The sequence below is a fragment of the Scomber scombrus genome, chromosome 7 (genome assembly GCF_963691925.1).
Source record: "Scomber scombrus chromosome 7, fScoSco1.1, whole genome shotgun sequence".
Classification (NCBI taxonomy): domain Eukaryota; kingdom Metazoa; phylum Chordata; class Actinopteri; order Scombriformes; family Scombridae; genus Scomber; species Scomber scombrus.
Window position 1 is genome coordinate 13,178,559 of NC_084976.1, and position 15,771 is coordinate 13,194,329.

Here is a 15,771-nt window from a genome sequence, read left to right on the forward strand (position 1 = left end):
CCTCCCATCTGCTCTTTCCACATGACATTAACTCTTGAGCCTCGTTGAACAAATATGACATGAAATACAATGTGGCTGAGGGCATCATTTTTAATAACAGAGATAATTACGAACCTTTAACTACTTCCTTTGGTCAGTTTTGTGTGTCACAGTTAACTGCAGTTGTGCTAAACTAAAACAGCACCGACTCAAACCACAATGAACAGCTGGGTCTGCCTCACACATTAAAAGGAAATCAGTCTAGTGAAAAATATATAGCTGTTATGTATTATATGTAATATCATTTTCACCACCAGTACACTAAAATGTGTCTGCTATTTGATTTCTTGTCATATTTGTTATATATATTGTTCTGCTAATGGAAACCATGACACTCCTGTAATCAATTTAGTGTGGAGTAGTGCTGTAAAGTATTGTATTAATTCCAGTCATGAAATCTGATTAAAATAAAGAATGTGTACTCTTGGATTATATCTGTAGATCTGTGTCGCCGCCTTTTGGTACAGCAGTGACCAGTGTCTTTGTGTGTAAAAACTCATGCAAAGAGGCTGACTGTGTTAAAAAACCTCATCTCAGAAATGGAAACTCTTTTTCAACATCAGGAATTCCATGGATGCCAGAAGCAGCAGCAGCAGCAGCAGCAGCAGCAGCCATAACTGAGAAGCTGCCAAACCAGCTGCATACTAGGTTCAGTGTGACATCTGTTCTGACATGAAGGCTGAAACCCTGAAGTTCTGTCTGGCTTGTTGTTGTGAAACTCACCAAAAATGTTTTAATCATTCTTTTGAACATGAAGGATAAATAATTGTAGCTCATGTCATTTTTTCCAATAATAATATTGTGTGTTCTTTTTTATTTGCATAAATAAAGGTTATTTCCCAAAACTTGCTCAAGCAATATTGCATTTTATGGACATGCATGCTAGGAGACCACTCCTAATATTTTGTCATAATACTTGCTGTCAGTCTGCCAGCCTCTGTGTCCTGCAGTAGTCCTCAGTGTTTTATTCAACACCCCCTGACTTTCCTCCTAGCAAATATACCTGCTCTTTCTTCACAGCTAGTTGTACATTCAGTCCTAGTGGTCCAGTTTAACTTCTGCTTGCCTTTCATGACATTTGCCCCTTTTCCTTTTCTGCCTGTCCTGATTCACCATGTTAACAAACCCTGCTTTTGTGCAGTCTAACATACTTGTTCTGGTTCTTAACATCATAACACCATTTCCAAGTCTCTCTAATGCTACCTGATGGTTTTAATGTTAAATGAATATTTAGTCGACAGTCGATCAAAAACAACACCGACACTCATGTCAATGAAACATAATATGTGAAGCATGTACTTCAGTAATAATGTAAAGGTAAGGGCAAGTAAGCATTGACATAAAGACTAGAAAGGAACAAGAAGAGCTAAAAGAAAGCTTAATCCTCTCCTTAAACACAGTCACTGAAGTCCTCTTGAGCAGGACACTCAACTCCCTTCCTACAACTGCAATACAAACCTGATGTGTGAGGGTGTGTTTGACTATCAGTGCGTCTCTCTCTCTCTGCAGCTGCTCCCTGCTGCAAAGAAAAAATGTGTAGTCAACGAATGAGGATTAAAAAAAGGTTCATTAACAACCTTTAAATACCTTTAATAAGATTGCACTCTCTGTTTGTTTGTTTGCTTTGAAGGTCATTACCACAACAAAGAATTCATTTGATAGCTCATTTCCATATAAAAGTAAAAATCAATTGTAACTCCTACGCCTCATTAAACCAACATATTCTTAGAATTTCTGCTCTCTTTCTCAAAATAAATTAGGTAATCCCCTCTTTGGTGCAGTTCAGTAGTAAAGCATGAGCATGCCTGTGTATTATTATACAGTTTGATTAATGATGGCACATGCAGTGAAATATATATGTGAAATTATGATTTCATATAATGCCCTTATTTTACATATATTTATATCTTTTAATGAGAGTTAAAATCTAGAGCGACTATTGCTGTCAGCACATTTAAATTCATGATAATAAACTAAAAATGATAAACTCACTGTGCAATTTACAGAGCACAGAAAATACAAAAGCTGATTTAAAAAAAACTTTGCATTAAAGGATAGATTTGCAGTTGTCATGGATAACACAAGAAACTAAAAAGAAAATAATGAACATAATGCAATTAAAATAAAGAAAAATTCACATACACACACATCACAAGCCATCAACAATATAGCCTACATATATATTTTTGTGATTTAAATCTCCCATCATGGAGATATTTTATGCAGTTTATTCATTATTGTGACTGCACTTGGGGCACAGCATCCCATGTGTATCTTTTTACTAGTTTTCATGTAATGTCGGGACAAGAAGTCTGTAGGGGACAGACAGTTTAAAGTGTGACCAGCAGGTGTCACAAAAACATTGCTCATCCAACACTGTAAGGCAGGGTTTCCCTCGGCTGTTTATTAAGCACGATGCCATTTACTTTGGCTGTTACCCAAAGTAAAAAAAAAAAAAGTGTCCTTAAACCCAAAGTTCAGTAGTGTTAAAGAATACTAGTGTTGGAGAAACTTCTGAGCCTTCATTAAAGCCACAGAGGTTGCTTGGAGGTTGTTATTTTTTTTACTGATATCATCATGTCCTGCTAACTCCGTCTCCGTCTTCTCTCAGCCTCCCTGTCCTCAGCCCTGTGAAGGACCACCGGTGACACCCAGCAGCTCCAGTCATCACTGATTACACCTTCAGCTCACTTATTTAGACTTCCACGTGCCTGTAGGGTCAACGTGGCACAAGGGTGTCCTCTCGAATAACAATAAAGACGAGGAGCAAAGCCTCGGGGGGGGGGGGGGGTCTTTCCATGTCAGAGCCTTCTAACAAAACACGTTCTCTTTCTCTCTTTTGAAACATCAAAACTGGCTGAGACGCATTCCTGTACGCGCGTGCCCGATTTCACTACTCCAACATGAACGCGGTCAGGCACATTTGAGGATTGTTTCTGAGGTGGTCATATTTTTCCGATGGGTCTATTTTTTCCAAACATAAGCTCAATTTTTAAAAAAAAGTGTAATTATTGAAAATCTTTATAGTCAGTGAACATATTTTCCCTTCATCAAAACCCATAAATCACATGGTCTATTATTCATATTAAATACGCTTCTAAATATGACACATGAAGTTGATTAAATATTAGTTAAGTGAGTTGTCACGTCTCAAGTGTTCTGGGGAAATGATGAACACAGTTTGAGCATGCAGGGTCTGGAGATGGGATCGCCTGACGGCGGGGGGAGCTAACTCCACCCATCAGATAGGATCTCAGGCAGGCGGAGCGGTGGGCTGCCTGTGCCGAAAGGGCTCAGGCTGGTTGGAGGGGACGCTTGACAAGTCCCGCAGAAAACTTACGGGGCAAAGTCCAGCCTAAGTGTGAGGGAGACAGAGTGGAAGTTAATGTGTCAGAGCGTGCAGGGCACAAAATCACATGTCATTTTAAAGAAATGCTCCAAAGATGGCGGTGGTAATTGCGACAGGAGTTTCTGGTTCCTCTGGAGTGCAAAAAAGTGGATTTCTGGAGGTTTTGGTGCGAGAGCGGTGGCACAAAGTTTTGGTCAACTTGAACGAGGAAGCGTTCACATTAAGCTGTGAGGAGAGCTGCATTAACGACAATGTCAACTCTAACGGCGTTACCAACGGATCTTACCTCGACAACAATAACACCAACTCTAACAACGGCCCCCAAACTGTGCGCACCGCGTTCACGGACCTACCGGAGCGAGTGCCCGAGGCGATCGCCAACAGAAAGCGGTGCGTCAAGGTGACCAAGCAGGAGGTCGGGGGACTCGGGATCAGCATCAAAGGTGGGAAGGAGAATAAAATGCCCATCCTCATCAGTAAGATATTCAAGGGACTCGCAGCGGACCAGACCCAGGCTCTGTACGTCGGGGACGCCATCCTGTTAGTGAACGGTATGAACCTGCGGGACTCGACCCATGACGAGGCTGTGCAGGCGCTGAAACGGGCCGGGAAAGAGGTGACTCTGGAAGGTAGGCAGGCTGGAAAGACTGTGTGTGAGAGAGGATGACTGAAATAGTCAGATCCAGAGGTGGATCAAGGGGAGGTGATGGGTCAGGTCCCAGACTTGTTCCATGTACTTATGTCCCGATTGATTAAATAAACTCCCCAAAGACAAGATGTTATTTTAGGGATCCCACATGTGTTTGCTTGTGCTTATATAGATATTTTTAGTGAGGTACAGCATACCTGGCTGGAGGGACAAGAGATGAGTGTTAGATCTCAGTCAAGTCAAAGTCAGTCTGTGCTTGATCTAGACATTTCAGAAATATTGCTTAATTTCAGCTACTACAATCCCTCAAGGGAACTCTTAACCTTGCAATGGGAACCTCATCCTCCAGTGAAGAAATTATATTGTAGTGTTGGGAGTAGAGCTGCAACACCTAGTCGATTAGTTTGGAGTGATTTTTTTTTAAAAGTCAAAATTCTCGTATTCCAGCTTCTCAAATGCGAATATTTTAATTATTTCTATAACAGTAGACTGAATAACTTTGGGTTGTGGACTGTTGGTCAGGACACAACATTTCAGGTCGTTTACTTGGGCTCTGGGAAACAATGTGTAACAATTTTCTGATTTTTATAGAGCAAACGATTAATCGAGAAAATAATCAATAACAGATTAATTGATAATGAAAATACATAGTTGCAGCCCTAGTTGAGAGTTTACAGGTTTTCATCAAGTGATCTCTCACCTCACACGGCTGCTATTCTGTTCTATATCTTAGGCCAGTGGTCCTCAATGCTGGACCTCTTGATACAAACTATAGGTATACAGGTACAAGTACACAGGTATAAATCATTCCGATTAGACAGACAGAATGAAATGCAGCAATATTTTTATTTAGAAGATAGGATACACATATTCAATCTTAACACATTTTTTATTGAACACTGCTTTTAGTGAAAAACAATCAATCTGAAATGAGGATGTATATGTAGGCCTGACGTTGGCCAGCAAGACAGCACATATTCATATTAGTATTTTCACTCTTATCTTGATAATGGAAATTCACCACGATCAACTTCCTTTTTTTTATTGCGATAAAATCATATTGTCCCATCCGTAGCTGTAGAGGTTGTGATTTATTTTCCATTAGAGAAAGGACGTACTGGTTAACAATTAAAGCCAAGAAAGAAAAAATGGTATTTGTTTTGCACCAGCCTATATTATTCCTATCTCATTTAATCAAATACGTTTTCTTATTCATTTACAACGTTGCAATTCATTGTTGCTTTATAGTCTCTTCCAGACTACCAAATTGAAGCAATTTTTTTTCTGGCATCTCTGCAATTTTATTTAATTCAGAGCAGGAGAGGGCTAGACACTCTACTTAAAAGGTGTATGTATAGCAGCGTTACCATCAGGACAAGCTTAGTTTATTCAGTATTGGGAAAAAAGTGACTTACTGATTGCTTTTTGCATAAAAGAACAGCTCACATTTCTAAGGAAACAGTTATTATGCAATCACAGAGATTTCATGGGAGAAACATGCAACATCACACTCATAGTACCTCTCTTTACCCCCTTTCTTCTCTAAGCAAGGCCACTCAAACAAATCCAGGTCTTCGTTTCCTTAAGCGTCTCACACATGCACATATATGAAAGCACACACACTTACTTTTCTTCACTCACAAGATGAAAATTAGGCTGATGGCTGGCAGATTGCACTCGGAAGACTGAACTTTTCCCTTTTAACACAAACACACACATATACACACAAGCGCACACACCGGAAAATGTTTCACTCAAGTGCCCACTTCTTAGTTTTTAATTCCTGTTCCTGTGAGGACTCTTGGACCCAAGACAGTAAGAACAAAGAGTCTCTCTCTGTCTCTCGCTCACTGATACATACACATACATGCAAACATGGAGATGATCCTTCCCAGGGGTACAAAGGGGCTACACTGTAGAGGGAAAAATAGGTCCCAGCTGAAAACTTACTGAGATAAGTAAAAAAAGGAAAGAAGGAATGGAGCAGAGAAAAACCAGGAGGGGGTGGAGCTGAAATGTGAATTTAATGGGGAAATGCTGAGAGGGAGAGAGATATAAAGAGAGGGTGAAATAAAAGGAGAGCTAACGAGGGAGGCTAAGCTGATATAAAGATGACAGCGAGGGTTACTGTAACTTCAGGGTAACAGAAAGGCAGAAGTTCACCCCAGCTGCACTCTCACAGTGATCATTTGCATTTAGAAAAGCAGTTTAGCATAGACGAATAGTGCAAAGTGTATTTTCAGTGTGTTGCATTTATCTCTGGGGGCCATGAGAGACACTTAACATGTTATCAAGCATGTAAAATTTCATTCTGAAAAAATGTGAGCTATGATATTCCCTTTATTCCACTTATTGCTTACTATAAGCCATCTCATATGATTTGAGAGAAGCTGTGGCACATGAGGAAAGAGATCAGATGGAAACATCTGATTCAACTGTTAGGAGAGATAGTACACGTCTCATGGGAGAGGAGTGTGCATCTGCTTGCCTGTGTGTGTGTGTGTGTACAGAACACTGTATTTTTGTGTGTGTGCAAGTGAGTGTGCTGTGTATGTGCACAATTCTGTGTATTTTAATAGCCACCTTGGAAACTCATTAGGAAGATGGAGGACAAATTGAGGTAAAATAGACAACTGCTTACTCCCACCTGATGCAGGCTGTAAGGGGCCAGCAGATCGACCCGGTGTTAAATGCTGCTCTCCAACCGGAGGACCGAGGTGCAAGCCCCCTTGTCACAGAGAAGCCGCTTTGTTAAAGTGTCCACTGAGCAAGACAGTGACTCTCTGCTGGCTCTGTTCTATAGCTCAGCATGCAGTCTGACAGGCTAAAAGTGAATTTTCTCTATGGGGATCAATCAAGGCTCTGCAGCTGTGTCACCTAGCAACCACGGCCAGTGCCATTACAGAGGTCCAGTGAAGGACTGGTCATACTGCATACATGTTCACACAAAAGATCGTTAGGTGAGCTAACGAGTTGCACCTGGTACACTGCCTAATCAGGTTACCTTTAATTAACAGTCTAAGAGCATTGTGTGTTATGTTCACAAACGATATTTTGACATGTCACAGTAGGAAAAGCACAGGTGTAAATAATAGGATTAATGAAGGCAATTTAGTCTCTTGAGTTTCAGGGTCCCATTATTGTGCATACTTTTCCTACAGTGACATGATTGTGTGCCTGGTGTGTGGAGGTGAGATAGTAGGCAGGATTTGAACCTCGCTGAAGAGATGCCGTGAATGCCTCTGACAAAAGACTGTCTGACAGTTGCACCGTTTCTCAATGTGGCTCTGGCCTAGGAGGAGCTGACAGCAACTTTTCACCTCAGCTTTGACTGTGTTTCATGGCCAGTTTGTTACAAAAGTACTAAACACTTAAACATTGCTGAAGGATTTTTGTGTGCAAGTCCTGCCTTAACCTGCAGTCCCACGTGCAATTTATGCAGCCAAGCAGCACCCCTTCTTCTTTTTTGTATTATTTTCCTGTGCACTTATAAAACAGTATTTCCTAAATGACAGGTCAAGCCTTGCCCCTCTCTCAAACCGTCTAGACAAAGGCGAGATTCTTAGTTTATCAAAGTTGATTCAGACTGAATTCTGCACAAAGCAAAAGAGACAGGTCATTTTGCGACCAGAAGTGAATGTGTCTCACCCTGTTCCACATAGACATGAATGAGACATCGGGACATAATAGCATAATCCCTTTGCTTGCCAGTGGTCATAACTTCATAAGGTCGAAACAGGTGTCGCTGGCAGAGTAAGAGGAGGTCAAATAAGGATAACTTCTGTTAATTGTCTACAGCACGATTTTATTGTATTTTTACGTAGTAATTTTATGCAGTTATCATTGATATTTCAGTCCAACCATGTGGGTGCTAAGTTAATTTTCCTTCTGAGCATATAGGGAAATTGGGTAAGATTAAAATAAGATGAGAACAATTCATGTGGAGAATTGTGTGGTTCAGGTCACTTGTATTTATGAATAGCAATAAGAAGTCTGACGTGCAAAACTTCTTTCTAAATTTAGGTGGTTGTAGGAGGGTTTTACAGACAATTGATTATATTTAACCCACACAAGGAGAGATCACATTGTTATATATATGTTATTTATGTAATATTCTAAATATTTGTTTTTGTATTGGTTGTATTGTATTCTAAATATAAATAGACTTAAAGCTGCAAGCAGCGATGAATGGGTCGTTGTGGTATAGTTACTGACATGGCTCTGATTTTTCAGGATTATTGGACATTGTTTGAATGGGTAAACTATTATGTCCTGTGTGCAGTATGTGGTGCTGAAGATGATATATTTGAAATTGTGTATACATTTGATGAACTATGTGTAATTTAAGCTTCACTCATGCTGCCCGTAGGCTTTGCTACAGTATATTTTTGCAGTGTTCACAGGTCCTGTTGTATGCACCCAGTTTCATGAGGTTTTGAGTAAACTAAAGACTAGAAGTAATTAGGGGATGATATAGAGCTGACTTTCCATGCCAAGCCCAATTGTGTTTTCAAATTGAAATATTTACTAGTTTGAACATGGGCGCAAAGTATTGTGAGTTTTTGTGCTGAATGATGAAAACAACAATCCCATCGAACTTCATGAAGATCCAAGCTACATCATTGCTATGGAACCCGCTGGCCTTACCTGAACCCAGTCACTACAGAACTTTGCCAATTTTCATGAGTTTTCAAGCATCCCAAACCTCTCAAAAATGCTGTGGAGAATAATGATTTAAAAAACAATAGGTTCTCAAAAACAATAGGTTCCTCGTTACAAGAACTTTAAAAAAAAAAATCAAGATATTAATTTCTTTGAAATGTCTGAGGTAAGGAGAAAGTTGTTTATGACAGGTTTATCAGGTGCAAATTTCCAGATGGAAAAAAATAGAATGAAGAATCTGTAAGTAGTAGTAGTAAATATGCAAAAACATGCTTACAGGGATTTCCATTGTCAGATTATCTTTACAGAATGTTTTTGTATTACACTAATGGAACGTCCGTTATTATTCATCAAGTGAAGTGTAGGTAGAACAAAGGCTGGCCTCAGTGGTACAAGTTGTCTTAGTAAATCATGGTGTTGAGAATAATTAGTACTAAAATCATTTATGTAATTAGCATTTTATGCGTAAATAAAAGTACTTTCACTTTATAATGCAGTCAAAAATAATGACAAACTGAAGTTGAGTATTTAGCAGCTAAAAACAATGACTTTTGGTGTGGTGGAGACCAAAACACACCAAAAGGGAGAGTGAATATTGCCAGAAACACAACTTTGAATAGATGCTACTGTTGATCAATGTCTGCAAGATGTGCACATACGAAACTAACACATCAGCTAAATATGGTGGCAAGTGACCAACATCAACTAAATTAATCCATCTTTAAAATGGCTATAATCAGTTAATTTTGATTAATAAGTTTATAGCAGTGTAACAATATAACAATGTATTAAATGTGAATGTGTGATATGAGATGTGTTTGCTTGTATTGATGAACCTGCATAGAATGATCACCTGAAGCTGCAGCTCTGCTCAGCTTTACAGAATTTTATGATGATTTTCAGTTTCAGTTTCAGAGTTGACTCACATAGCGATTTTTGCTGCAGCTGGCAGCTGTTGTCAGAGAAAAAGCTCTAAAACCTACTGTGCACTACCTGCTAACTAACTGGTGAACATAGTAGAGCATTTAGCAGCTAAAAAGCCAGATATTTCCCTCAGCAGTTTTATTCACACACAACTCATACTGAATGATCATGTTTCTCTGTTCCTGCCAGATGTGTAAATAAGCAACTGCTTCCTTAAACATGATGAACTCTGAGGGTGATAATATGTTAGCATTGTGATCACAACTTGTTTCCAATACCCCCAAGTGGCCAAAAAAAATTGGTTACTTTTCTCATAAAGATAAGTCCAAATCAAGCCTAAACATAAAAATAGAAATTAAGTATGACAGGTCAGAATACAAAAAACAAAAACATCTGCCTTACTTCAGCAGACAGGAAATGAGTCAGAGTCCTTTGAGCTCTCCTCTTTAGCTCTTAACAAACACTACCTGTCACCACCTAACATCTGGATGTGTCACTCTCACCTTAGTGATGCAGAGTGTGTATGTATGAGTATGCGTGTGTTATTGAGTCTAGTCATCTGCAGAGGAGTCAACGAGTGTGTATGAGAGAGAGAGAGAGAGAGAGAGAGAGAGAGAGAGAGAGAGAGAGAGAGAGAGAGAGAGAGAGAGAGAGAGAGAGAGAGAGAGAGAGAGAGAGAGAAAGAGAGAGAAGGAGAGGAAGAAAGAGCGTCTGTGTCTACCAGATGACTGTTTATGTCATTAGAGAAGCTATCATCTCCTCAGCTACTCTTTGCAGAGTCTGACTCAGAGCGGATGATGGTGATGATAATAACAACAACTGTGGCGTTGCAGTAGTGATTGTTGTGGTGAAGATAATAGAGTGAATCATTCATTCCTCTCCTCTGCGAGTGTTTATACAGCCAAAACAAAAGCAGAGACCCTGAGGTAAAGCTGGTACAATCATTGTGTTTTCATTTATTGTATTTGTTTTGTTCTAGTTTTATTGTAATGGTCATCATTAAACTGAGTTCTTGTACAAGTTTACTGCTTGAAGTGGAAATTTAAGAAAACAGGGCGACCAAAAAAAACAACATATATTAAAAGTCTGTTCAACTGTTCCACAGTTTCGCTGGCTTTTGTTCAATTCATGTCACTGTCGATGACTCAACAGCCTTCTTGGGGGAAAAAAGCTACCGTCTGTGAACACTCTCTGTGGTTTTTAGGAAGCATGGTGGTTTACGTTGCTATTAATGGAAATAATGTGACATGTACCACACAGCTCTCTAGTTTAATGCCTGATGATAATTAACATATCATGCTTTTCACTTTTTCCGCATTTTTGAGAAATGAGTTATTGCAATCGCTTTTTGGCAATAGGAAGAGATCCCTCTGCAAATTTTGGTCCATCTTAAACAAACTCTGAAGAAGTACCATGGTAGTTTGTGTAGTTTATAAGCAACAGGATTTAAGATTTCTGCTTTGAGGATGATGCACTAACATTTACTTCCTATGGAGGTTGAATGCAGTTATTGACTGTTCACTAAGTCTAATGCCTTGTGAAACTCTCTGCTCGCATGGAAAATATTGTTAACAACTCAAAATGTTTTAAACAATGGGTCCTTGATTTCAAGCGGGGGTAGAAAAAAGCAATCTTTTCATTTCTTGCTTGCGACTATCAAGTCTGACTGAAATTTCCAGCTGAAATGTCAATTGTCACCAACAGCTTTTATTTGTAACTAACTAGAGTTGGTTGAAATTGCTCTCACCAGTCAACTTTTCAATGTTTCATGTGATTCATTTTAAATCTTAAATCTAAGTCTTAAATATGGCAACAGGTTAACAACCTATATCGCCATAAAGTAATGTAGTAAGCTGATGGTGTGCTCTTTAGCCTAACACTATGTAAGAATATGTGGGATGTGAGTTGTTGTTTTTTTTTTGATGTGTTTGTTTTTCTGACACTCACTTGGGAATATTGGGAATCATTTTTGGCCCCATTCAGATTATTGTTTACTTTAATGGAGATATCAAATTTAACCTATCCTTAGCACTTAACACTCACTAGATTTGCTTCTGCTTATTTGACTTTTGCAAATAAGCTTGTGAACATCTGATTCCTGTCTGTGTTCACAGTTCAGTGCACTTGAGTAGCTACTAGAGAAAACCAGATTCCCATGTTCACATAGTCAGGAACCTACTTAAACTCAGAACAATATATTATGATATTCAGTGTTACACAGAAGACCTTTGGCATTCATTTTCTTTAATATAAAGCTTCCAATTATTACTATTTCTTCAATCCAACATAAACAGCAGTATGTTGAATTTAAAAGAAGGGGGAAAAGAGAAAACTCTAGCTGAGAATTAGTTACTGTTTGACATCAAAGTTCAATGTCAATAAGTACTCCTACTTACGCACATTTCATATTTTTGTTAAATTCCTTCTGTAAAAAAGAACCTCCATATCACTCATTGTTCAGTTAAGGTGATATTTGAACTCTTTGAGATATTGGTCCAAATCTTACAAAAAGATGCCTTGAGGGTGGATTTGTAAAGGCCTTTTGTGCTGCTGTATCCAGCTACCTGCTCAGTGCCTACAAGGAGTGAAAGCCTTCATTCTGTAATCAAAGGAGGCCTTTTTTTCTTTCCTGCCTCTTTGCCCTGATGTGTTCTCTTTCCAGCACCTACTAGTGTTAAACCTTCTACCTTCTCTTTCACGGGCTTAATGAGAGGACGTGTCTTTTTTCATTCGGTACATTTTCTCACCAGATAAAGATCAGACCATATGGTAAGAAGTTCAATGACTTCAGACCTCATTAAACATTGGTAAGGACCATTAGGTGAAGAAGACACAGTGAGACAGATAGTCATTACACCTGATGTTTTGGAGTAGAGTGTGTGTGTGTGTTTGTGTGTGTGTGTGTGTGTGTGTGTGTGTGTGTGTGTGTGTGTGTGTGTGTGTGTGTGTGTGTGTGTGTGTGTGTGTGTGTGTGTGTGAAGGGGGCTGTGCTGCTTAAACTCACATGCTAAGGAATGCGACTGAGCAAGTGTGTGTGTTCATCATGAGTGTGTGTGGTAGACACAATTGAAAACCAGGGACAGTTGGCTGCACTGTCAACACAACAAGCTCTCACTCTAGTAAATTGCTGCATTTGTAAAATGTGTAATTGAATGGGGTTGAGTACGGTTTAGAAATGAATGAATGGCTTCTGACTCATCAACAGAAGTGAATGGGATTTTTAATGGGGAGTTGAGCAGCTGGTCTTTGGTGATTCACTGTCATTCAAACATCTGCATCAGACTGTTGCAGCAAGCTACTGTTTCTAAACTGGCATGGAGGGTAGTCACAGTGAAAAAGACTGAGGTGTGCCTGTATGTGCATGCTCGCACGCTGTCAGAAAAATGGAAACAGAAAAACTAAATCAGAGAGAAGTGGGAGGAGGGCAACCCCTGACTTGGATCTTATGGTTGGATTTATGTAACAGCAAACCAGCTGCTCTCAAATCAAGACTCAAGCAAAACGAGTGCTGTGTCCTCACCAAGTTCTTACTGTGCTATTGAGGTTATTGTACAGAGTTGGCTGTGTTGGTGCTGTAATGGAATAGAAACATAACCCAGGGGAATGGACACACATTTACACACTTCCAGTAATGATCGCATGGACTCCACCCCATTTATTTTCCCCTCCACTGGAAACACTTACAGCTCTATTTCGGGGCACAGTGACGCTGGTCAATGAGTTTACATTTCCTATTGCCAGTCTGTCTTTGTAAATGTTAACTGAAAACAAATGACCTACTGTACTAAACATTACATTTGTGTAATAGCTGGAGTTTCTTGGTCAGTCAGTTTGAAAGTGGACTGTAAATTTATAATTCGGCTATTAAGCCGCCCATTGCAGTTGCAGTTTCATTTGAAAATCATTGTTGCCAAAGTAAAAATCCCCCCTTATCTTTCTCTCCATTAGGCTGGAACTACTGTTCATTATAAACTAACAGACTAATTGTTTAAAATGTAAAAAAAAGTCCATCACAATATCCCACTCTTCAAACTGCTTGTTTTTTCCAAGCAACAGTAATGATTTTACAATGACGAAACACAGATATACTGTAAAAGCCTATCCTCACACTTAAGAGACTGAAATCACGGATATTTGGCATATTTGGATTGCGATTAATAGACTGTTATCATTTCATTTCTGACTTTTACACAAAGTATTCAAGAAATAGTTTGGCATTTTTGGAAATACCCTTTTTGATGTTCTTAAGTTGCTTTCTTGACAGTGCCTCAGTTAATGGAATAGTCTAACATTTTGTGAAATATGCTGCACTTTCTTGCAGAGAGTTGGATGAGAGGAAGATTTATACCGTACTCATGTTTGCACAGTAGATATGACGCTACAGCCTACAGCTGAATATCTTAACATGAAGACTTGAAGCAGGGGGAAAACAGCGAGCTAAACAGCACCTTTCAGGCTTACACAATAACATATCACATGTTATTTCTTTAATCTCTAAAAAACAAAAAAGCATGTGGTGTGTTTACGGCCTGATGGTGGTTAGGTGCAGCAATATTTCTTGACCGGGTGCAGTGATTTCCTGGTGAGGTTGATAAGAAATCACTACATATTCCTTTACATTTGGATAGAGCCAGGCTAGCTTTTTCCTTCAGCTTCCAGTCTTCATAAGATAATCCGCTGCTGGCTGTAGATTCATATCTACTGTACAGACATGAGAGTGGTATAAATCTTCTCATCAAACCTTCTGCTTGAAAGCCAATAAGATAATTTCCCAAAATGTAATATTATTTCCTTAAGTGAAGCCCTGTAAAGTCAAATTAATCTTTACATTCAGTATTATCAGCATCTTACCATGATCTGATATTGCTTCTGTTAGACACGATGCTGCATGATAGCAGCAGTTTAATAAAAGGCTTACAAGTGTGTGTGTGTGTGTGTGTGTGTGTGTGTGTGTGTGTGTGTGTGTGTGTGTGTGTGTGTGTGTGTGTGTGTGCATGCGTGTCCAGCGATCATGCACAGACACACACACATACACTTTGTTGATCTAAGACATATTCCTAGTGTTGCATTGTGGCATACTTCGTGGACCTCGTGGACTGACCCTGACTTTAACCATCACAGTTAATGCCAAATTGACCCTGATCTGAACCTAAATCTTATTCTAAAGTTGATAGCAAAATGCAGAGCAGTGTTCTCATTTCGCAAAAATACTCTCACACACACTCAGTTACACACTCAGTGGTTCTAAGGTATTTCCTTGTTTATCTTTCATTATGTTTTGCAACACAGAAAATGAGGCAGACTGTGCGTGCATATTTCTATTTGCACAAGTGTTTCTCAGTTAATGAAATCGTGTTACTTTGTCTTTCCTAAATTTAAATCCTACACATTCTTCAATGTCCCTTTATTCTCATAAATGCATAGCCTTTAACAAATAAACGCAGGCTTCTATTTTTCAAAGACAAGGTCGTCACCATTTGCCTGCAGCAGATGTATTCTTTTCATTGAATTCACTTCTTACGATGTGGTTTAACAAATCAATCAACTGCTTTTCGGTCCTCCTAATCTGATAGCTGCAGATCTGACTGTGTGGGTTATTCTTCTTCTGTGCAATTGGATCACATTGTCACTGGAGGGCCATTGAGGACATGCTCACATCACCCCCCTCTTCTCTGTGTTATGTGTCAGCCTGTCATCTCTCCTCTACAGGTTGGCGGTTAGGCTTATTACACAGTCTCATAGGGGTCTATCCTGCTTCTCCAAAGAATAGTTCACATACTGGATTACAAATGCCACATGCCAATTATATGCGGCACGCACAGTGGGATATGCCAATTAAACATCCATAGCATACCAAGGATTCAGAACATTCAGGACATAGAGAGCATACTGAGCACCACGTTATCTCTGCCTCTCTATTTCTGTCTTTCACTGAAACATGTGTCCTCTCTTATCTTTTCCTCTCCCCTCCTCAAACGTTTTATAAAAACACAAGCTGTTTTAAAAGTTCTGTCAAGCCTCCAGTGATTCTGGATTTAACAAGTAAAGCTTTCTGTTTTATTGGTTGAAAAGTTTCTAGCCCGGCAGCATCAGCTGTGACTGTCCTATCACGAAATATTGGGGGCTTTGGGACGATACCTCAGTGTGT

At 39.4% G+C, this 15,771-nt stretch overlaps 1 protein-coding gene across 1 annotated transcript in view; it reads left to right on the forward strand.

Moving 5' to 3' along the window:
- The first annotated feature begins 3,338 nt into the window (after window positions 1-3,338).
- sntb1 (syntrophin, basic 1) overlaps window positions 3,339-15,771 on the forward strand; it is a 38,783-nt gene continuing 26,350 nt past the window's right edge. Inside the window, exon 1 of the mRNA XM_062422512.1 lies at window positions 3,339-4,017. Within this exon, the coding sequence (XP_062278496.1) occupies window positions 3,483-4,017 (535 nt within the window). The 5' untranslated portion in view covers window positions 3,339-3,482. The remainder of the gene's footprint in view (window positions 4,018-15,771) is intronic.